The sequence below is a fragment of the Myiozetetes cayanensis genome, unplaced genomic scaffold (assembly GCF_022539395.1).
Source record: "Myiozetetes cayanensis isolate MyiCay16 unplaced genomic scaffold, myiCay2020 scf41, whole genome shotgun sequence".
Lineage (NCBI taxonomy): Eukaryota > Metazoa > Chordata > Aves > Passeriformes > Tyrannidae > Myiozetetes > Myiozetetes cayanensis.
Window position 1 is genome coordinate 385,568 of NW_026087643.1, and position 21,989 is coordinate 407,556.

Consider the following 21,989-nt stretch of genomic DNA (forward strand, 5'->3'; position numbering starts at 1 on the left):
TTTTTTTCTGCTGGGGCGGCCCGGGCTGACCCCGCGCTGGCCGCGGAGCAGCTCCCGGCTCGGAGCCTCCAGGAAATTCCTCTCCTCTGCCAGGAGCCAAAATCCCATCCGAGCCCCACCGGGATCCTCCGCCAGGTGATTCTCCTGCAGGAGGAAAACTGGGGCACACGAGCTGCAGCCCCCGAGGCTGGGGCGGCCCCAAAAATCTGGGGGGAAAGAAATACACCAAAAATGGGATTTGGAGCCGGAGCTCCAAAACGTGCTCCGGTGGGTTTTCCACGAGCCTGGGTTGTGCCAGGATTTATATCCCCATGTGCTGCTGCCTTGGCTCCCTTGGGGTTTGGGGTTGCCCCGGGGGTCTCGTGGCATTGGGGGGTGGCACAGGTGGCCCCAGGGCCACCATCCACCTGCTGCCGGGTGCGGGGTCGGAGCCCCGGTGGTCGGCGAGGCGGGGGCCGGGCGGGCCCGGCTCGGGAGCCGCCGTTCCGGCTGGGAGGAGAAGGCTCCGTGCTTGGGCCGTGAGTCACCGCGCTCCGCCCGGCCCGGAGAGGCCCCGGGGCCCCCCCGTGACGCTGCGGGGACGGGACGGGGTTTGGGGGTTCCCCTGCCCGGGGCAGCGCTTATTGGGGGCCGGGGCTCGGGGACCCCAGGACCGCCCGCCCCTGGCGGGGTCTCCGGGGCTGCGGGGACCCCAGAACGGCCTGTCCTGGGACGGGGTCCCCAGGGCTGTACCCCCGCCTGGGCTCTCCCCGCTTTCCCACCGCCGCGACCGGGCGCTGGGATGGAGGGGGGCGGGATGCCGGGAGCGGAAGGGTCGGGATGCCGGGATGGATCGAATCCCGGGCCCCGGGGGGGCGGGATGCCGGGGCAGGGTTGCCGGGGGAGGGCGGGATGCCAGGATGAGGGGCGGGATACCGGGCAGGGATGCCAGGGGAGGGCGGGATGCCGGGGTGAGGGGCGGGATGCCGGGGCCGGGCCGGGCCCTCCGGGCTCCCTCCCGGCCGCTCCGGCCCCGCCGCTCCGGGCCCGCCCGGCCAAAGTCCCTGCGCCATGAGCGGGGCCCTGGGCGGGCGCCGCCCGCCCTTTCCGGGCTCCCAGGTAGGGCCGGGGCCGGGACCAGGGGTCCAGGGGTCCCGGGGGCTCGGGGGGCTCGGGGCCCTCGGAACCCCGGACCGAGTGCCGGTTCCCGCAGGGGAGCGGGTGCTGGAGGAGGCGGCGGGCGCCCGGCAGCGCTGCGGGGCCGGCTCCGTCCCGGGAACGCTGCTCTGCACCAACCGCCGCCTCGCCTTCCTGCCCGGCCAGGTGCGACGGGAACACCGGCAACGCCGGGAATACCGGGAACGGGCCCCGCGCCGGCCCCGTCCCACCGCATCCCTGTCCCGTCCCGACCCCATCCCACCGCATCCCTGTCCCATCCCAACCCCATCCCACCTCATCCCTGTCCCATCCCGACCCCATCCCACCGCACCCCGGCCGTCAGCCCAGCCCCTTCCCACCCCATCCCTGCCCCATTCCGGCTTCACTCCAAACCCATCCTGACCCTCATCCTGGTTGCATCTACACCCCCTACCAGCTGCACCCCAGCCCCATCCCAGCTCCATCCCAACCCCATCCCAAGCCCATCCCAGCTCCATCCCAACCCCAGCCCACCCTGGCTGGTCGATTGTGGAACCGCCGTGTTCGCCCTGCGAGCTCCTCGTGGCCTGGGGGGCGAGGAACAAGGAACGAGGGACACGGGACAGCCGTGGAGCCCAGGCCCATCCCCACCACCCTTCCTGGGATCGGGGGGACACTCTGGGGCAGCTTCCAGCCCTCCCTGCTCTCCCACAGGGCCCTGGCTCCCACGGCTTCCTGCGCTCTGAGGACGAGGTGGCCCTGACCTGCATCCGCAAGCTGGTGGCAGGTAACGGCACATGTGTGATGAGCTGGGCAGGTCTCGGGGCTCAGCTCTGTGTGATGAGCTGGGCAGGTCTCAGATGGCCCTGATGGCCTCCCTGTGCCACCCCACTCAGCCAGCAGCTTCTCCAAGCCCAAGGTGCTCACGGCCACCTCCACCCTCAAGTTCATCCCCGAGGAGCTCGCCGTGTTCTGCCGGGATTTCCGCCTGCTCCGCTTCTCCTTCCCCGACAACGGGTTGGCTCCACAGGCGTTCCGGGTGAGCCTGGAGGGGTTTGGGGGGGTGGTGATGGAGTGTTGGACCCTCACTCTGGGTTCTGGGGGGGTTGGGGGGGCTCACACCCCACCCTGGCTGCCCTCGCAGGTGGCCAACGCCATCGCCCAGGCGCGGGAAGCGGCCGCGTGGCCGGGGGACACCGAGGGACACGACGGCTGCTCCTGCCCTGGCGAGGCCCCCCTGGAGGAAGAGGAGGAGGATGAGGAGGAGGAGGAGGAGGAGGAAGGCCTGGGAGCCACGCTGCTCTTCGAGAGCCTGCGGGACTGGGAGGAGGAGCTGGAGCGCCTGGGTGCCACGGGCTGGAGGGTTAGCGCCGTCAACGAGCGCTTCGACATGGCCCCCAGGTACGGCCCCCCAGGGCATGGGGGTCCCTGGGCCCCCCAGCACCCAGGGGGGTGTCACAGCATGGACCTCCCACCCCCCCGGAGGGACCAGCCGTGGGGAAACCCCTCCCCATCTGCCCCCGTGTGACCCCACCCTGTGCCCCCCCTGCCCGCAGCCTCCCCCGGTACCTGTGGGTGCCCAGCGGGCTCCTGGACCACGACCTCAAGCGAACCTTCGGCCACTTCCAGGAGCGCCGGGTGCCCGTGAGTGCCCAGGGGCCTCGGCGGGGTGGGCAGGGGGGGCTGGCGCTGCTGGGGGGGTCACCCTGTTTCCCCCACAGCGCCTGTGCTGGCACCACCCGGCCGGGGGGGACCTGCTGAGAACTGGCGGCTTCCACCCGGCCTCGGAGCCGGGCAGCGAGGATGTGAGGTGGGCCCTGGGGGTCCTGGGGGGGGTACTGGGGGTGTCACCCCGGCCTGGCCTCACGTGGGGGTCCCTGTGCCCCCCCCAGGTGCCTGGAGATGCTGCTGCTGGGGGGCCGCGGGCCCTGCGTTCTGTTCGACACGGCCGAGCTGCCCTCGCCCGCCGACATCCAGCTCGCCCACCTCAAGCTGCAGGCGCTCTGCCTGCCCGGTGAGCAGCATGAGGGGGGGCCCCGGGGACCCCCAAACCTACCGTGGGTGGGGGGCTTCCCCCCACTGAGCCCTCGTCCTGTGGGACCCAGGAGCGGCGGCGGAGGAGAAGTGGCTCTCGGCCCTGGAGGGGACGCGCTGGCTGGAGCACGTCCGGTGAGCGGGGGCCGAGGAGGGGCCCTTCGGGGTGCAGGGGGGATATTCCCCTAAAACCCCACTCCCCACAGCTCCAGGTGGCTGTGGGACAACCGGGGGCACTGTGGTGGGTGCGTGAGCCCCCCAGGGCAGGTGCCTGTGGCATTTTGGGGTGCCCTGACCTCCCCTTTTTGCCCCCCCAGCACCTGCCTGAGGAAAGCCGTGGAGGTGGCGTCGCTGCTGGTGGGGAGACGCTGCTCCGTGGTCCTGCAAGGTGGGGGCACCGGCAGGGGGGTGCAGGGAGAGGGAAATGGGACCCCCCCTCACCACCCTCACCCCCCCAGAGCCCTCGGACCGGGACCTGAACTGTCTGCTGGCCTCGCTGGTGCAGCTCCTGGGGGACCCCCACGCCCGCTCCCTGCCCGGCTTCCAGAGCCTGGTGCAGCGGGAGTGGGTGGCAGCCGGGCACCCCTTCCCACACCGCCTGGGGCTGCTGCGCAGGGACAGCCCCCGAGAGGAGGTGAGACCCCCATCCCCGTCCCCATGGGGTGACAGGAGCTGGGACCTCCCTGGGGAGGAGGTGAGACCCCCATCCCCATGGGGTGACAGGAGCTGGGACACCCCTGGGGAGGAGGTGAGACCCCCATCCCCATGGGGTGACAGGAGCTGGGACACCCCTGGGGAGGAGGTGAGACCCCCTGTCCCCATCCCCCCAGGGTGACAGGAGTGTCCCCCCCAGGCCCCCGTGTTCCTGCTGTTCCTGGACTGCACGTGGCAGCTCCTGCGGCAGTTCCCGGGGGATTTCGGCTTCACCGAGGCGTTTCTGCTGGCGCTCCACGACAGCAGCTTCAGCCCCTTCCTCAGCACCTTCCGCTTCAGCTGCCAGCGCCAGCGGGGCCAGGGCGGCCCGGTGAGGGTGGGGGGCACCCCTGCGTCCCAGACCGGGCAGGGACACCCCCAAAACCTCCCCAGCCCCTCGGTTTCCCCACCCCAAACCGGGCACTGACTCCCCCCCTGCCCCCCATCTCTCCCGCAGCCCGGCCCCGCAGCCAGACCTACCGCCCGGTGGGGGGCTGGCAGGACCCCTCGGGGGGGCACGGGGGGGGCCCCTCTGCCTGCCCCTTCCCCCCGGTGTGGGCCTGGGGGCTGCGCCACACGCGGGAGCAGCGGGAGCGGTTCCGGAACCCCGCGGGACCCCCGGGCCCCCCCGAGCCCCCGAGCCCGGGCAGGGTGAGTGGGGCTGGGATGGGGGGGCTGCACCCACCCCTGCTTTGCCCCCCCTCTGCCCGTCCAGCTGGCTTTTCCCCCCGTTTTTTCACTAATCCCTATTTCCCCCCACCCCATTTTTCCCCTTCCCAATGGATTCCCCCCCCTCCTTTATTTCCTTAATCCCACATTTCCCCCCTTTTTTCCCTTCCTGCTGATTTCCCCTCTCCTTTTTTCCCCGATCCCCACTGCCCACCATTCCTCCCCCTGCTGGATTTTCCCCCCGTTTTCCCTAATCCCTGTTTTTCCCCTTTTCCCAGCCCGGAGCCCCCTGCCCGTGGGGGGTTCCGGGCCGGTTCTGGCGCTGGCCAAGGGCTCGCTGTGCCCCCACCCTGCCCTGGCAGAGCAGCCGCCCCCTCACGCCCCCCACAGCGGGACCCCCCCCCAGAGAGCAAGGGGGGCTCCTCGGGGGGCTCCCGTTCCCCCCTGGGGCTGCTCCTGCCCTGCACGGCCGGGCCCTGCGTGCGGCTCTGGCACCGCTGCTACCTCAGGGGGCTGCCCCAGGAACAGGTACCGGCACGGGGGGACAGGGGGGTCCTGCTTTGGGGGGGTTCTGCTTTGGGGGGGTCCTGCTTTGGGGGGTCCTGCTTTGGGGGGGTTCTGCTTTGGGGGGTCCTGCTTTGGGGGGTCCTGCTTTGGGGGGGTGCTGCTTTGGGGGGTCCCAACCTGTCCTGCTGTTTGGGCTGGGGGGATGAGGGGGGGGTGTCTTGTATGGCCATGCCCATCCAGACCCCGTGTCCTTCCATCTGCCCCCATCCATGTCCCTGTCCCATATCCCTGTCCCATTCCCGTGTCCCTGTCCCATTCCCATGTCACATTCCCATATCCCTGTCCCATTCCCATATCCCTGTCCCATTCCCATGTCCCATTCCTGTGTCCCAGTCCCATTCCCATGTCCCTCTCCCATATCCCTGTCCCATTCCCATATCCCATTCCCCTGTCCCATTCCCATTCCCATATCCCATTCCCCTGTCCCATTCCCATTCCCATATCCCATTCCCATGTCCCATTCCCATTCCTACCCCCACCCCCTCTCTCCCCAGCGCGGGCTCTTTGCCCCATCCCGCTCCGGCGTGGCCGAGGAGCTGGAGCTGCTCCAGGACCGGATCCGCGCCTGGAACGCGCGGAGACCCCGCTGAGCCCCCGGAGAGCACCTGACCCCGCACAGCTCCGGGGTCCCACTGGGATCCCTCGGGATTTGGGTGTTCGGGGGGTCCCGGGAAGGGCAGAGCAGGGACCCCGCTTTGCATTAAACTGCGCTGCCCCCACAGGCCTGAGGAGCTCCGGGATGGGACGGGAGGAGACGGGATGGGACTGGGAATGGGGATGGGAACGGGATGGGACTGGGAATTGGGATGGGAACAGGATGGGACTGGGAATGGGGATGGGAACGGGAATGGGGATGGGAATGGGAACGGGATGGGAATGGGATGAGACAGAAATGGGAGGGGATGCTGTGGGAGCCCAGAACTGGGACCCTCAGCCATGGGATCCCCTGGAACTGGGATGGATCCCTTGACACTGGGATGGATCCCTTGGCACTGGGATGGATCCCCTGGAACTGGGATGGATCCTTTGACACTGGGATGGATCTCTTGGCACTGGGATGGATCCTTTGACACTGGGATGGATCTCTTGGCACTGGGATGGATCCCTTGACACTGGGACGGATCCCTTGACACTGGGATGGACCTCCCGGCACTGGGATCTCCCAAGCACTGAGGGCGCTCCCTGCCGCCCGCCTGTCGCGGGCGCTGTCGCGGGCGATGTCGCGACAGGCGACAATGGCGCCGCGCCCCTCCCGCCCACACCCAAGATGGCCGCCTCGCCTTCCTGACGTCACTTCCGGCAAGCCTCCTGCGAGCGACGCGGTGACGTCACGGGCGTGCGTCGCCGCGCGCGGGAGCGGGAGAAGATGGCGGCGGGGCCGATCTCGGAGAGGAACCAGGGTGGGAGCGGGGGGGACACGGGGAGCGCTGGGGGCGCTGGGACCGTGGGGAGGCACCGGGAGGACCCTGAGCGCATGGGGGGACACCGGGGGCTCTGGGGCCATGGGGGTAGGGGGTGGTCTGATGTGCCGAGGGAAAAGGGGGGGCTGGAGGGGCCGCCTGGATGAGGGCGGATTGAGGGGGGGTCTGGTGAAGGTTTGGGGGGGCTTTGACGTGAGGGATCCCACCCAGAGCCCCCCGTTATCCCGGGGGTTCCCCTGGGCGATCCCAGACCAGCCCCCCGTTATCCCGGGGGTTTCCCTGGGCGATCCCACCCCAGAGCCCCCCGTTATCCCGGGGGTTCCCCTGGGCGATCCCACCCAGAGCCCCCCGTTATCCCGGGGTTTCCCGGCTCTGACCCGCGTTCCCGCAGATGCCACGGTGTACGTGGGGGGCCTGGACGAGAAGGTCAGCGAGCCCCTGCTCTGGGAGCTCTTCCTGCAGGCCGGGCCCGTGGTCAACACGCACATGCCCAAGGACCGGGTCACGGGCCAGCACCAGGGTGAGAGACCCCCCCCAAATCCCAAGGGGGGGCAGAGCCGGGGCCGGGGGTCACGGGCCAGCACCCGGGGGAGGGGCTGGGACCCCCAGACCTGAGCTGGGGGCAGAGCCGGGGGTGGAATCGGGGTGGGCAAAGGGGGGGATCACCTTCCATCCCTCGGGGGGTGTTCAGACTGAGCGGGGATTGAATGAAGCGTCAGGCGGGGCTAAAACCGAATCGAGGGGGTTCCAATCAGCGTGAAAACGGGGTTTGAGTCCCTTGGGGTTTAGATCGAGGGGGGCTTGGGTGGGTCTCCTCCCTGAAGACCCGCGGGGTCCCCCTGAGGCCTCTGGGGCGCCCCAGGGTACGGCTTCGTGGAGTTCCTGAGCGAGGAGGACGCCGACTACGCCATCAAGATCATGAACATGATCAAGCTGTACGGGAAGCCCATCCGGGTGAACAAGGCCTCGGCCCACAACAAGAACCTGGACGTGGGCGCCAACATCTTCATCGGCAACCTGGACCCCGAGATCGACGAGAAGCTGCTCTACGACACCTTCAGCGCCTTCGGGGTCATCCTGCAGACCCCCAAGATCATGCGGGACCCCGACACGGGCAACTCCAAGGGCTACGCCTTCATCAACTTCGCCAGCTTCGACGCGTCGGACGCGGCCATCGAGGCCATGAACGGGCAGTACCTGTGCAACCGGCCCATCACCGTGTCCTACGCCTTCAAGAAGGACTCCAAGGGCGAGCGGCACGGCTCGGCGGCCGAGCGGCTGCTGGCGGCGCAGAACCCACTCTCGCAGGCCGACCGCCCCCACCAGCTCTTCGCCGACGCCCCCCCGCCCGCCTCGGTGCCGCGCCCGTCGTCACCAGCGTGGGGCCTGGCAGTCACCCCAGGTGGGTGGGGGCGCTGGGAGAGGGTTTTGGGTCAGGGTCACCCCCAGGTGGGTGGGGGTGCTGGGAGGGGGTCATGGGCACCTGAGTGGATTTGGGGTCAGGGTCGAACCCCAGGTGGGTGGAGGCGCTGGGAGGAGGGCATGGGTAGGTTTTTGGGTCAGGGTCACCCCCTGGTGGGTGGGGGGCGCTGGGAGGGGCGCACAGGCACCTGTGAGGGGGGTTTTGGGTCAGGGTCACCCCCGCTGGGTGGGTGGGACGCGGGCCTGGGGGTGACAAGGGTGGGTCACAGTCACACAGGGGGGCTTTGGTGACACTTGGGGGGCTCGGGGTTGCCCGTGGGGGGGTTGAATGTCGTGTTTCTCTGGCTGAGGGGGTTTCCCCCCTGTCCCAAACTCCCGCCCTGTGTTCCAGGCCTGCCTCCCCCCGGCTCGTTCCCGCCGCCGGTGCCGCCGCCCGGGGCGCTGCCCCCCGGGATGCCCCCGGCCATGCCCCCCGCCGATGCCGCCGGCGCCGGAGCCCGGGCCCCCTCGGGGCTGCCCCTGCAGGGGGGCACCCCCCACACCCACACCCCTTCCCGCCCGGCGGGATGCACCACCCAGGTACGGATCCGGCCGGGAATGGGGCCGGGAATGGGGCTGGGAATGGGGCTTGGCTTCTCCGCTTGTGCAGGGCAGGGTGAGGGGATCCCCCCCCTCCAATCCCGGCGGGATTGCCAAAGGATTTGGGGAATTCAGGAAGTCGTGGCACTCTGAGAAGGCACCTGGGCAGGGAGAGGGGGCCTGGTTTCCTCGAAACCAGGGAAGGCAGGGATGCAGGCAGGGAAGGCAGGGATGCAGGGAAAGAAAGCAGGGAGGAAGGGAGGGATGCAGGGAGGGAAGGCAGGGATGCAGGGAGGGAAGGGAGGGATGCAGGCAGGGATGCAGGGAAGGAAGGCAGGGATGCAGGGAGGGAAGGTAGGGATGCAGAAGGGAAGGCAGGGATGCAGGGAGGGAAGGCAGGGATGCAGGGAAGGAAGGCAGGGATGCAGGGAGGGAAGGCAGGGATGCAGGCAGGGAAGGCAGGAGCTAATTTGGGGATTAATAATCCAAGGAAACCAGTCATTTCCCTGATTCCCTGCTGGCCCCATGGCCCCGGGAAGGAGCCTCAGCTCCGGCTTCAGAAGCCCGAATTTTGTGAAATGTGCAATTTGATGATTCCCTGGGATTTGTTTGATCCTGTGGCTCTGGAGCTGCCCTGATTAGGGAGCTTTGTGTGATCCGCCCTGGCCGTGCCAGGAGCAGATGGCGGCGGGGCCTGAGCGGAGCCAATTACACCCGGAGAGGGAAAACCTGGAGCTTCCCAGGGCGAGGGAGGAATCAGTTTGTTGGGTTTTTTTTTTTCAATGGGATAATTGAGAAAAAAGGGAGTTTGGGAGGGAGGTTGAACCTGGATTCTCCAGCCAGGGCAGGGCAAGGCAGGCTCCAGCACCAGTTTGCTTTGGGAACTTGTCCAGCATCTCCAAGGATGGTGATTCCCCAGCACCCCACACAGGGCTGCACACACCTGGTGTCCCATCTCTTTTCCCCCACACACTCCCTATCCCATCTCCTTTCCCCCCACACTCCCTATCCCATCTCCTTTCCCCCACACACTCCCTATCCCATCTCCTTTCCCCCACACACTCCCTATCCCATCTCTTTTCCCCCACACTTGCATCCAAGCCCTTTCCTCGTGCCGTAGTCTCCGTGTCCCCTCCTTTTTAACCCCCTTTTCAGCAGCAGAAGCCCCCCCTGCATCCCTCCCTGGACCCAGCTGGAATTCCATCCCCTGGGGGTGCCAGGAGCTGCTTCCCTGCCCCCCTAACTCCCTTTTCCCCCCCCCATGCAGGAATGCCACCGATGCAGGTGCACCACGGACCGCCCGGGATGGGCCAGCACCACCCGGGCCCCCCGGGCTCTGGAGGGCAGCCACCCCCGGCCCCCGGGAATGCCCCACCGGGACCCCCAATGGGGCTCCCACCCGGGGGCCGCACTTCGGATCACCCATGGGTGAGTGAGTGGGGTCTGCTCCCACGGGGATTTGGGGATTTGGGGGAGTGGGGGGCACTTGTGGGAGAGGTTGGGGGCACCTGCTGGATGTGGCACCCCTGGGGGTTTGGGGGCACCCACTCTGGGGGGCTGGGGGAGTTTGAGGGGCTCTGCTGGGGGGGCTGGGGGTGGGGTTTGGGGGTCACTGCAGCCCCCGGGGTGCTGACGCCCCTGTCTGTCCCACAGGTCACCCTGGGCCGCTGCCGCACCACGGGCTCCGCGGGCCCCCCGCTGATGCCGCCCCACGGCTACAACGGGCCCCCGGCCCCCCTACGGATACCAGAGGGTCCCGCTGCCCCCACGGCCGGCACAGAGACCCCCCGGGGTGCCCCCCCGCGGGCCCCTGCGGGGACCCCTGCCCTGAGAGGGGGGGGGCAGCCCCCCCACCCCGCTCGGGACCCTCTGCTCTCCACCCTCGGCCTTCCCGGGCCCCTCGGACCAACATTCCCTCTCCTGGGGGGCACTGGGGGTGTCCCTGCCCTCTGTCCTTGCCCCCCACACTCTCCCCTCCCGTTTGTTTCCCTAGTGTGTCGGTTTTCCTCGCTCTCCCTACACCTCCTCCCGGTTCTCTCTCCCTGGCAGCTTTTCCGAGCCCCTTTTTTACCAGATTTGCGTGTTTTGTAGGGAAAGCGGTGCCCGCCCGCTGGCAAATAAAGGATTTGGGAACCAAGGGGGGGTCCCTGCCTTGGGGACGAGGCTCTGCCTGTTTGTCACCAGCTGAGGGGTGGTGGCTGCCCCTCAGAGCCCCCCAGGACACTCATCCCAGAGACAGGGATGTCCAGGAGGGATTTGGGATGAATCCTGCTCTGCTGAGTCCCTGCCACGTCCCTCAGGAGGGGAAGGAGCTGTGGGATCTTGGGTTGGGATTGCTCACAGCTGGTTTCCCTGTGGTTTTGGGGGTGGTCTTAACTGGGGGTGAAGCTCTTGGGCTGGGAGAGGATGGAGAGGATGGCTCTGCACTTCCTGGGGCTGTGCCGGAATCATCTGCCCTTTCCTCCCTCGTTCAGCACCGGGAGGAGGTGTCAGAGCAGGACCTGGGGATGGGAAGGATTTGGGAAGCTGTGAGGAGGGGGCACTGTTGGCTTCCATCATCCCCTTCTCCCCTGGTGTTACCCCACTGCCACCCCAGCTTTATCCCATCATCCGCCCTGGTTTTATCCCGTCATTCCCAGTCACATCCCACCTTCCCTCCGGCTGTATCCCAATGTCAGCCCTGCTTTTATCCCTTTCCCCCTATCTTAGGTCACCATCCCCCTGGTTTTATCCCTATCCCACCTCCCTCCCGGGTTTTCAGGCCCCACCAAACTCTGCTGGGGGCCCTCGGGGACGTTCCCAAGGAGGAGCCATTCCCTGTCCTGCTGCCAAGGCTGTTCCTCCCATGATCCCCATGAAGCCCCCGGGGCTGAGTGTGATCGGGGACACTGTGACAGTGGCACATGAGTCACCGGGAGCCCGAGGGCACCCGGCCTCACCCTGCAGCTCCATCCCCCTTTTGGGGTTGTTTCCAGGGAGGTGCCACCGCTATTCCTCAGCTCCCGGGTTCCCAAATCCTTCCCTGTGCTGGTGCCACTGGTGTGGACTGCGTCCTGTCTGTGTTTTCCAGTCTCAGAGGGGGAAAAGAGCTGATCCTGCTGGATCCTGCTGGACTGTGGGGCTTTGGGATGGACATCCTGGAAGCTGAGACTGGGTCAACTCGTTGCATGGAATGCAGGGGGAGGGATTTCAGGGAAGGCTGGGGCTCTGGGAACGTTGGGATGCAGGAGGAGGGGGCTTTGGGTGCACTGGGATGTAAATGCAGGGGGATCAGGGAAGATCCTGCTTCTGGGAGGGCCCCCCATCCCTGCTCACTGTGGGAATCCCAGGACCCCCAACCCCGAGCTCAGCTGGGTCCTGGAGCAACCAGGACCCCAGAGCCCCTGGGGGAGCACTGGGGGTCCCGGTTTCCCACCCTCGGGAAGCGATCCGTGAGGAAAGAGGTTCGATTTGGGCATTCCAGACCTCGCTGTGCCCTCCGGGCCGTAGCTTCCCCCCTCCCCCCCCCAAAAAAAAAAAATCCATCAGGGGCGTTCGTGTCGTGTCGCAGCAGAGGGGCCGGGTCTGGCGAGCCCGGGCGGGGACGATTTGATCCCAAAAAATCCCAATCCAGCCCCGCGGAGGCCGTGACTCAGCCGTGCCGGGGGCGGGGGCGGCGGGGGGGCAGAGAGGGGGCTGAGCCTCGCCGAGGGATCCGGGGGGGTCTCCGCCTCGTGTCCCCTGTCCTCAACACCCGCTCCCCGCCATCCGCAGCCTCCGGAGCGGCTCCGTCCCGGGAGCGCCGATCCCGCGGGAGCTCCCCGTGCGCATCCCGGGGGATCCATCGGTCCCCCTCCTCCCTCGTTGGGGACGATCCCCCCTCCCCGCTCCCGCCGAGCCCCCCCGGTATCCGCGTGCCGTGGCTGATCCCTCCCTTCCCGGGGCTGCGCCGATGGACTCTCCCAGCGCTCCGTGTGCGCGGCGGAGGCTGCGGCGGTAGCGCTGGTACCCGGGAGCTGCTGTCGCGACGTGTCGCTGCCTGAGCATCCTCCTCCCTCGCCGTATCCCTTCCCGAGCATCCTTCCTCGCCGGAGCGCCTTCCTCCTCCTCGCCGGCGCCGGGAGGGAGCTGGAGCTGGAGCGGGGCGAGGGCTGAGCCAGGTAAAGGGGGAACAAAACGGGTTTATAACCCCCACATTTCCCCCCACCCCCTCCCCGCGGCGTTAATCGGCCTTCACGGAGCCGCTGACGGATTCGGGGTTCGGCTTCTCCTTCCCACTTGCTGTGGCCATTTTGTCCTGGAAAACCTCCCCTGGAGCCCGGGTCTGCCTTTGGATGTGCGTGTTCGGGGGCTCCTGTCATCCCCCCGTGCCGTCCTGCGGCCGGGGAGCAGCCGGAGGGGGCCGGGAATCCGCCGCAGGGATGGGAGCGGGGTGGGGGGACTGGTGGGTTTTTGGGGAGGGGGTGGCACTGGGGGGAGTCGGGGGGTGACCTTGGACAGGGGCGATTTAAAACTCTCCCCTTGTCGCCATGTTCCTGGCGTTCCGCAGGGAGGCTGGGGGGCTGCGGGGGGGACACACACACACACACACAGACCCCCAGCGTGGGACCCCCGGAGGATTTTGGGGGTGCGTGGCTGCATCGCCCCCCGGCTCCGCTCGGATGCGCGGCAGGAGGAGCCGGATCCGGGTCCCATAACCTTGTCCGGGGCTGGCGGTGACGGCTCCGGCCAACGCCAGGACGGGGTTCTGCCCCCGTGACGGGCATTTTTGGGGGACACCCCCCCCCTTCCTCCTTCCCCGGCTCCCGCGTTTCGGGGCGCTGCGGTCTGTGGGATCTCTGCCTCCCTCGTGGGTACCAAACCCTCGCTCTCCTCCGGCGCTGGCTCTGCCGTCGGTTCGGCCACTCGAGGCTCCCCGGCCCGTGCGACCGCTCCTCCGTCACGGAGCCCGCCGTGACCTTGCTCCCCGGCCCATCCTCTTCCTCACGGCGCCCTCGGCCTCTCCCTGCTCCCCGATTCCTGCCCCCGGCCCCCGACAGCTCCCGCTCCGCGCAGCGCCGGCCCCGCATCGGGAGGCTCCGCAGGGAACCGCCAGCCTGGCCGGACAAAAATGACCTTGGCCGTGGATCGACCCCTTCCAGGGGCCTCGGGGGGCCCGCGGGACCCCCAGGGAGGGGAGCGAGGGGTTCCCCCGGCGGGAGCAGAGGAGCAGGGGGGGATTTGCCATTTTATCCTGTGGAATCACCTGCCCAGCTCCGCTCAGGAATGGGGGGGACCGGGCCTTGCCGCAGCCCCCCCACACACACCCGGGGTTTCCGAAGGGCTAAATTTGGCGTCCCCACGTGCCCTGTCCCCTCGCTCGGGAATGGGGGGACACGGCACCGGCTGCGTCCCTCGCTCGCAGCTCCTTCCCTATGCCCGCAGCTCCTTCCCTGAGCCCGCAGCTCCTTCCCGCCTCGCCGGGGACAAAAATAGCACTGGGGGGGGTCACGGCGGCCCCCGCGGCCGGGGCAGCCGCGTCGGGCTGGGGGGCTGCGGGTCCATCCCTGTCACGAGCCGAGCTGGGCTCTGCACGGCCGGGAAGGGGGGGGAGTCGCTGGGCTGGGAAGGGGACAGGGTAGGAGGACACAGGGAGGTGCCACCCCCAGGTATTTGGGTGCCCCCTCTTCTCCCCCGGGCTGGACCCTGGGGCACTTAGGGTGCCCTCAGTCCCCCCCCATCCCCGGGGCAGCCTCTGCTGCTCCCGCGGCAAATCCTGCCTGGAAGCTTCCGCAGGGAGCGTGGCGCGGCACACGTGGTGCTGGGTCGGAGCCAGGGATGTGGTCGGGTCGTTGTCACCCAAGGGACCCCCCAGGGGATCCTCTGAGGGACCCCAGTCCCAAACCTGCCTCCTTGAGGCCCCCACCTCGGGCACTGGCAGCACTGGGAGGGCTTGGGGACCCCCGTGCCCCCGTGGGGGCTGCTCCCCTCCCTGTCCCTCTGGTGCCGCTCCATCCTGTGGTGCCCAAGGAAATAGGGGGCTCCTTCAGGCCTGCTGATGGCAGTGTTTTTGGGGTGACTCACAGTCCTGGGGGGATTGACTGGGGATACTTGGGGGCAGTGATGCCCCTGATGTCCCCCCAGCTCCCTCTGTCCTTTGGAATGGGCGTGGAAGGGATGGATCCAGGGGATACTGGAGGGGGTCCCAGTGGGCTGTGGGAGCTGGGATACCCCCAGGTGAGGGGAGGGGGCACCTAAGGGGTGGGGGCTGGCACAGAACCAGTGTCCACCAGCCTGTCCCCACCCCAGCTCCTGCTGTGCCACTGCAGGGTGGGGGGGGTGTCCCCAAATCCTCCTGTTTCCATCTGAGACGGGAAAAAGAGGTGGGATGTGGGGCCGTTGCCACTCTTAACACAGCCCCTGGTTGTGTCTGCGCTCCCCAGGTCCGGGCCGGTGTCCGGGGTCCCCCCACGCCCCCTCCCACGGATGGGTAGGGCCGTCACCCACCTCCCCCCATCCCGGGCCTGAGGGCACAGAGACCCCCCCAGCCCAGCCAGCTCCACTCCCACCTCGTGCCCCGTCCCGCCGGCGCCATGGACGAGTCGTTCCGGGACAGGACCGCGTTCATCCGCGGCGCCAAGGACATCGCCAAGGAGGTGAAGAAGCAGGCGGCCAAGAAGGTGAGCCGGGGCATGGACCGCGTGCAGGACGAGTACACCCGGCGCTCCTACTCCCGCTTCGAGGAGGAGGAGGACGACGAGGACTACGCGCCCCAGGACGGCTACTACCGGGGGGGCGAGGGCGCCAACGAGGAGGAGGGGGCGTCCAGCGACGCCACCGAGGGCCACGACGAGGAGGACGAGATCTACGAGGGCGAGTACCAGGGGATCCCCCGGCAAGAGTCGCTGAAGGGGGGGGAGCGCCTGGGGGCCGCCGCGGCCACCGGCGCCTTCGACGACAGCGAGGGGCAGCGGCGGAAGGACCGCGAGGAGCTGGCGCAGCAGTACGAGCTCATCCTGCAGGAGTGCGGCCACGGCCGCTTCCAGTGGACCCTCTACTTCGTCCTGGGCCTGGCCCTGATGGCCGACGGCGTCGAGGTCTTCGTGGTGGGCTTCGTCCTGCCCAGCGCAGAGAAGGACATGTGCCTCTCCGACTCCAACAAGGGCATGCTGGGTGAGCAGGGGCGGGCACGGGGGGCAAGGGGGAGTCCTGGGGGAACAGGAGGGTTGGGGGGGTGTGAACTCATGGGCTGGGGCTGATGCTGAGAGTGGGTTTTGGGGGTGCCGCATTGATAGGCTGCCTCACCCCACTGCTCTGTGGTGCCCGCCACAGCCTGACACCCCCCCAAAGCCAGGGGTTACCGGTGCCCCGTGTCCCTGAGAGACCCGGCAAACTCGGCACAGGGAGAGGGGCTGGGTGTGGGGGTCCTGGAGGCACCTCTGCCCCCACCTCCCACTCCATCCTACAGACCAAGGAGTCAACCCCCACCCCCATTCACACAAGGGGCTCCGTCCCCTCCCTGCGAGGGCACCCAGGCGCCCCAGGGAGGGGGTCCCTGCCCACCCCCCACCTCCAGCACCGGGTGAGTCGGGCCGGGGGTCCCAGGAGTGACCTCGCCGTGTGTGTCCCCCCCTCCCCAGGACTCATCGTGTACCTGGGCATGATGGTGGGCGCGTTCGTGTGGGGCGGGCTGGCCGACCGGCTGGGCCGAAGGCAGTGCCTCCTCATCTCCCTCTCCGTCAACAGCGTCTTCGCCTTCTTCTCCTCCTTCGTCCAGGGCTACGGCACCTTCCTCTTCTGCCGCCTGCTCTCGGGCGTGGGGTAAGGGGGGCCCGGCCGCGCGTGGGACCCCCGGGGCGAGGGGCCGGCGGGTCAGGGGGCGGGGGGTGACGCCGCTGCCCTCCGTCCCCAGCATCGGCGGCTCCATCCCCATCGTCTTCTCCTACTTCTCGGAGTTCCTGGCGCAGGAGAAGCGCGGGGAGCACCTGAGCTGGCTCTGCATGTTCTGGATGATCGGGGGCATCTACGCCTCGGCCATGGCCTGGGCCATCATCCCCCACTACGGTAGGACCTTCCCCCCTGTCCTGGCCAGTGGAGGGTCAGGGGTGCGCCGGGTTCCAGCCCTGGCATTGCGTCCCATGCTGTCCCCGCAGGCTGGAGCTTCCAGATGGGCTCCGCGTACCAGTTCCACAGCTGGAGGGTCTTCGTCCTCGTCTGCGCCTTCCCCTCGGTCTTCGCCATCGGGGCGCTCACCACCATGCCCGAGAGCCCCCGCTTCTACCTGGAGGTGGGGGCAGGGGGTGGGGCACGGCTGTGCCCGGGGAGGGGCTGGGGGTGCATCAGGGACCCCGAGGGGGTGGTGGAGATGGGGGGCACTCAGGTAAGGACCCCCAGGCGGGTGGTGGGAGGTGATGAAGATGGTGGAGGGACCCACACAAGGACCCCCAGGTGGGTGGCAGGACCCAGGTGAATGGTGGGACCCAGATGGGGACTGCAGGGAGGTGGTCCAGGTCCAGGTCTGTCCATGTCTGGGTCCATGTCCGGGGTGTCCCAGAGTGTCCTGGGGTGTCCGGGGTGTCCCAGGGTGTCCAGGGGTGTCCCAGAGTGTCCCAGGGTGTCCTGGGGTGTCCCGGGGTGTCCCGGGGTGTCCTGGGGTGTCCTGGGGTGTCCCGGGGTGTCCCAAGGTGTCCAGGGGTGTCCCGGGGTGTCCCAGGGTGTCCCAGGGTGTCCTGGGGTGTCCCGGGGTGTCCCGGGGTGTCCTGGGGTGTCCCGGGGTGTCCCAGGGTGTCCCAGGGTGTCCAGGGGTGTCCCAGGGTGTCCCAGGGTGTCCCGGCTGACCCGGTGCTGCCTCACAGAACGGGAAGCACGATGAGGCCTGGATGGTGCTGAAGCAGGTCCACGACACCAACATGAGGGCCAAGGGCCACCCCGAGAGGGTCTTCTCGGTAAGGACCCCCCCTCCAGGGCTGAGCCCCGGGGTCCCTGAACCCCAAGGTGGGAGGGGGGGGCCTCCAGGAGCTGCAATTCCCAGCTCTGGGATAAAAGCAGCTGCTGTAATGGGGTGTGGGGGGAACCGAGGTCCAAGGTGGGTCTGGGCCATGGCTGGTGCGTCCCGGTGTCCCCAGACTGTCCCCCTCCCCCCCAGGTCACACACATCAAGACCATCAAGCGGGAGGACGAGCTCATCGAGATCCAGTCGGACACCGGGACGTGGTACCGGCGCTGGCTCGTCCGATGCCTCAACCTCTCACAGCAGGTGAGGCCAGAGCTGCCTGGGGGTCCCCGCGGCACCCCCGTCCCGCCACCTGCCCTGTCCCTGCCCCCTGCCACGCCCCTGTCACCTCCCACGTCCCCTCACAGGTCTGGAGCAACTTCCAGCAGTGCTTCGCGCCCGAGTTCCGGCGTGTGACGCTGATGATGATGGCAGTGTGGTTCACCATGTCCTTCAGGTGCCGGGGGACTGGGCAGCGCTGGGATGGGCTGGGGTGGGACTGGGCAGCACTGGGATGGGCTGGGATGGGGTGGGATGGAACCAGGCAGCACTGGGATGGGATGGGATGGGATGGGATGGGATGGGATGGGATGGGATGGGATGGGATGGGATGGGATGGGATGGGATGGGATGGGATGGGATGGGATGGGATGGGATGGGATGAGATGGGATGGAACCAGGCAGCACTGGGCCAGGACAGGCAGCACTGGGATGGAGCTGCCAGAACTGGGATAGCACCAGGTTGGTACTGGGAGCCCCGGGGGCACCGCTCACCCCTCTCCCCGCAGCTACTACGGGCTGACCGTGTGGTTCCCCGACATGATCAAGCACCTGCAGAGCATCGAGTACGCGGCGCGCACGAAGCTCTTCACGCGCGAGAAGGTCCGGCACTTCACCTTCAACTTCACCCTGGAGAACCAGGTGCACCGTGGAGGGGAGTATTTCAACGACAAGTGAGTGAGGGGCAGGAGGGGCTGAGCCCGGGGGGGCTGGGATAGAGGGCAGAGGGGGACACGGCGGGGTCTCCCTCCCGTGGCACCGCGCAGGTTCATCGGGCTGAAGATGAAGTCGGTGACGTTCGAGGACTCACTCTTCGAGGAGTGCTACTTCGAGGACATCACCTCCAGCAACACCTTCTTCAAGAACTGCACCTTCATCTCCACCGTCTTCTACAACACAGGTGGGGGTGGAGGAGGGAGGGTGTGACCCTCCAGGAGGGTCTGGGGGTGGAGGGGGTGATGCACCATGAGGCTGATGGAGATGGGGGGGGACCCACTGGGTGGGAGGGGGGTTCAGAAGGGTCCCCAGGGTGGGATGTAGATAGTGTGACCCACCAGGGTGGTCCCCAAGGGGACGATGGAGCTGTGAGTGCAGACAGGGTGACCCCACGTCCCCCCTGTCCCCCCCAGATCTCTTCGAGTACAAGTTCATCAACAGCCGGGTGGTGAACAGCACGTTCCTGCACAACAAGGAGGGCTGCCAGCTGGACTTCAGCGACGACAACAACGCCTACATGATCTACTTCGTCAGCTTCCTGGGCACCCTGGCCGTGCTGCCCGGGAACATCGTCTCGGCCCTGCTCATGGACAAGATCGGCCGCCTGCGCATGCTGGGTGGGCAGGGGGGACACACCCCGTGGGGGGTCTGGAGGGAGTGACCCCTCCCTGAGACAGGCAGGGTCCAGCTGGACAGGGTAACCTGGTCTGGGGAGGTGCCCTTGAGGGTCCTTGAGGTGCCTTCCAGCCCAGACTGGCTCTCACCCTTCCTGAGCCCCCTCCCACCTGCCGGGTCACCCCCACCTCCATCCCCACTTGGGGGCCACCCTGATGGGTCACCTCGCCTCCATCACCCCCTTGGGGACGTCCCTGATCCCCCTCCCACCTGCTGGGTCACCAGGTCTCTGTTTTGATCTCCTGGGGACCTTCCTAACCCCTGTCCCTCCCGGTGGATCCTCCCCCACCTCCATCACCCCCTGGGAACCTTCTTGAACCCCCTACCTCGGCTGATCACCCCACCCCCATTTCCCCCTCGGGGGACCCTCCCGGTGGGTCACCCCCCGCCCTCCTCTGTCCCCCCCCATCCTGACAAGGTCCCCGTGTCCCCCAGCCGGCTCCAGCGTCATGTCCTGCGTCAGCTGCTTCTTCCTGTCCTTCGGGAACAGCGAGTCTGCCATGATCGCCCTGCTCTGCCTCTTCGGGGGGGTCAGCATCGCCTCCTGGAACTCGCTCGACGTGCTCACCGTGGAGCTCTACCCCTCCGACATGAGGTGGGGGCCCACGGGGGCGGGGGGAGCAGGGGGCCAGCTGGGGAACACCCCAGGGCAACCCCGGGTGGGAGGGTTTGGGGGCGAGGAGAGAGGGTTTGGGGGCAAGGACATGTTTTAGGTACAAGGAGTGATGCTTTGGGTGCAATGAGTAGTTTTGGGTACAAGGAATGAGGTTTTGTGTGAAAGGAGTGAGGTTTTTGGGTGCAAGGTGCGAGGTTTTGGATGCAAAGGGTAGTTTTGGGTACAAAGAGTGAGGTTTTGGGTGCAAAAGGTAGTTTGGGGTACAAGGAGTGAGGTTTTGGGTGCAAAGAGCAGTTTTGGGTGCAAGGAGTGAGGTTTTGTGTGAAAGGAGTGAGGTTTCTGGGTGCAAGGAGTGAGGTTTTGGGTGCAAAGAGCAGTTTTGGGTGCAAGGAGTGAGGTTTTGTGTGAAAGGAGTGAGGTTTCTGGGTGCAAGGAGTGAGGTTTTGGGTGCAAAGAGCAGTTTTGGGTACAAGGAGCGAGGTTTTGGGTGCAAAGGGTAGTTCTGGGTGCAAGGAGCGAGGTGCCAGCTTGGGGGTTCCCAGCTGCTGGGTGCCTGTTCGTGGGTGCCGCCTGCCAGCCCTGGGGTGCCAGGTGCCCATTTTTTGGATTCCCATAAAAACCCACTCCCCCCCCCCATTACCCACCCCCCCAGGACGACGGCGTTCGGGTTCCTGAACGCGCTGTGCAAGCTGGCGGCCGTGCTGGGCATCAGCATCTTCACGTCCTTCGTGGGCATCACCAAGGCCGTGCCCATCCTCCTGGCCTCGGCCGCGCTGGCCCTCGGCAGCTCCCTGGCCCTCAAACTGCCCGAGACGCGGGGGCAGGTCCTGCAGTGATGGGGGGGTGTGGGGGGAGAGGGACCCCCCCCATCCCCTCCTCCTCCTCCTCCTCCTCCCAGGGTACCCCCCATCCCCAAACCCAGCCTCTGCCCCCACCCCGCCCCCTGAGCCCGGGATTAGTCGCGTTAGACACTGTGAAACGTCTTCTTGGAGCATTTTGGGATCTTTTTCATTTGCACTTGGCCCCCTCCCATCCCAAACCCCTCTGGCACCCCTAAAAAAACCCCCTCCTGACCGCCCAAGCTCTCCCCTCAACCCTCCCCGACCTCCAAAACCCCTCTGATTTCCCCTCCCCCCCATTTCTTTTCTCGGTGTCACCCCCTCCGTGAGTCGCTGCTCGTTCCTGGGGGGCTGTGGGGTTTGGGGGGTCCTGGCCTTGGGGAGGGGGACACACAGGCCCTGTGCACCCCCCAAATCCCTGCTGAGCCGAGGAGGACGAGGAGGAGGATGAAGGCTCTGAGATTCCCCATCCCCAGGGAACGCCCCCAGCAGGGTCCCCACAAGGATTTGGGGGGATGAGGGGGCCCCTTTTGAGGTCCCACAGCCCTTGGGGTGCCCCAGCAATGCCTCGGGGGGGGGGCACAGGATATTGGGGTGCAGGTCCCTTTGCAGGGGGAGGGTGCAGCAATTTGGGGTGCAGATCCCCCGGGGCTGCCCAGCGTTTTTAGGGTGCTCCCCCCTTAAAGCACACCCCCTCCCACCCCCCCCAGGGGTGCCCCCGCTTTGGGGTGCCCGATTTTTGGGATGCAAAGCACAGAACCCCCCTGGCCACAACCCCCAGTGCTCGGTCTCGTGTTTGGGATCCAGTCAGGGGACCCCAAAACTGCCAGTTCGTGATTTTTAACTGATTTTTAAAGGATTTTCCCTCTTGGGGAGAATGGGTTGGAGGGGGCTCTTTGCACCCCCTTTTCCCTCCTCCCAGACCTGTTTCCCTTCCTGCACCCCCAAATCTCCCTGCACCCTCTTTAACCCCCCCTCTGCACCCCTTTTTACTCCCCCTTTCCCCTCCTCCAGCCCAAAACCACCAGCGGTTTCCAAAGCACAAACACCCCCAACCCCCCCCCAAAAAAATCGGGGTTCAGGGGGGGTCCCCAGTGCTGTGCCCCCCGCCCTCCTAAAAGAAATCGGGGTTCAGGGGGTCCCTAATGCTGTGTTCCCCCAGATCAGCCCCCTAGGGTCGATCAGAGACCCCCACAGCCTCCCCTCCCCAGGGCAGCCCCCATTCCGAGCAGCCCCCGTGTGCTTCGTCCCCCCCTCGGTGTAGCTGGTCCTTGGGGCCCCCCCGGGGGCCCCCCCGTAGCTCTGTCGTGCCGTGCTGTAGTTTCAGGTGTTTGTAAATTAATTAAAATGGAAAAAAAAACCAAGAAACCCACCCCAAAAAAGCACAAAATGACCCCAAATCCTCCCCCCTC

General features: G+C 67.3%; 4 protein-coding genes across 6 annotated transcripts in view; 3 read left to right on the forward strand and 1 right to left on the reverse strand.

Moving 5' to 3' along the window:
* Nucleotides 1–1,050: 1,050 nt before the first annotated feature.
* Nucleotides 1,051–5,798, forward strand: MTMR11 (myotubularin related protein 11). The gene is given in 16 exon segments (XM_050330309.1): nucleotides 1,051–1,302; nucleotides 1,831–1,903; nucleotides 2,013–2,155; nucleotides 2,261–2,517; nucleotides 2,673–2,760; nucleotides 2,838–2,926; nucleotides 3,009–3,130; nucleotides 3,222–3,285; nucleotides 3,468–3,538; nucleotides 3,609–3,784; nucleotides 4,004–4,197; nucleotides 4,314–4,494; nucleotides 4,791–4,809; nucleotides 4,812–4,883; nucleotides 4,886–5,040; nucleotides 5,574–5,798. Coding segments are annotated over 16 exon segments (2,052 nt in total). The 3' UTR covers nucleotides 5,670–5,798.
* Nucleotides 5,799–5,963: 165 nt separating this feature from the next.
* On the forward strand, nucleotides 5,964–10,638 carry SF3B4 (splicing factor 3b subunit 4). The gene is given in 13 exon segments (XM_050330505.1): nucleotides 5,964–6,479; nucleotides 6,892–7,020; nucleotides 7,363–7,860; nucleotides 7,863–7,892; nucleotides 7,938–7,949; nucleotides 8,314–8,389; nucleotides 8,391–8,429; nucleotides 8,431–8,501; nucleotides 9,769–9,900; nucleotides 9,903–9,929; nucleotides 10,155–10,191; nucleotides 10,193–10,231; nucleotides 10,233–10,638. Coding segments are annotated over 13 exon segments (1,224 nt in total). The 5' UTR covers nucleotides 5,964–6,445; the 3' UTR covers nucleotides 10,333–10,638.
* The window catches only part of LIX1L (limb and CNS expressed 1 like), a 42,152-nt gene continuing 29,626 nt past the window's right edge, over nucleotides 9,464–21,989 (reverse strand). Inside the window, exon 7 of one of the 3 annotated variants that reach the window (XR_007630678.1) lies at nucleotides 9,464–9,473. The gene's annotated coding sequence lies outside the window, so the exon portion shown is untranslated. Of the gene's footprint in view, nucleotides 9,474–9,522; nucleotides 9,533–9,552; nucleotides 9,563–21,989 lie in introns of those variants that run through there. The other 2 variants (XR_007630679.1, XR_007630680.1) reach the window with 2 other exon arrangements.
* On the forward strand, nucleotides 12,206–21,967 carry SV2A (synaptic vesicle glycoprotein 2A). Its single transcript, XM_050330393.1, has 13 exons — nucleotides 12,206–12,640; nucleotides 14,903–15,632; nucleotides 16,100–16,280; nucleotides 16,372–16,523; nucleotides 16,613–16,746; nucleotides 17,315–17,404; nucleotides 17,605–17,715; nucleotides 17,820–17,908; nucleotides 18,240–18,404; nucleotides 18,498–18,631; nucleotides 18,861–19,064; nucleotides 19,558–19,717; nucleotides 20,391–21,967. The coding sequence occupies exons 2-13, from the start codon at nucleotides 15,053–15,055 to the stop codon at nucleotides 20,572–20,574; spliced, it is 2,184 nt and encodes a 727-aa protein (XP_050186350.1). The 5' UTR covers nucleotides 12,206–12,640; nucleotides 14,903–15,052; the 3' UTR covers nucleotides 20,575–21,967.

Coding starts and splice junctions, on each gene's coding strand:
- SV2A (XM_050330393.1), top strand. CDS start 15,053: ATGGACGAGTCGTTCCGGGACAGGACCGCGTTCATCCGCGGCGCCAAG. Junction 15,633..16,099: donor CTCCAACAAGGGCATGCTGG/GTGAGCAGGGGC, acceptor CCCCCTCCCCAG/GACTCATCGTGTACCTGGGC. Junction 16,281..16,371: donor CGCCTGCTCTCGGGCGTGGG/GTAAGGGGGGCC, acceptor CTCCGTCCCCAG/CATCGGCGGCTCCATCCCCA.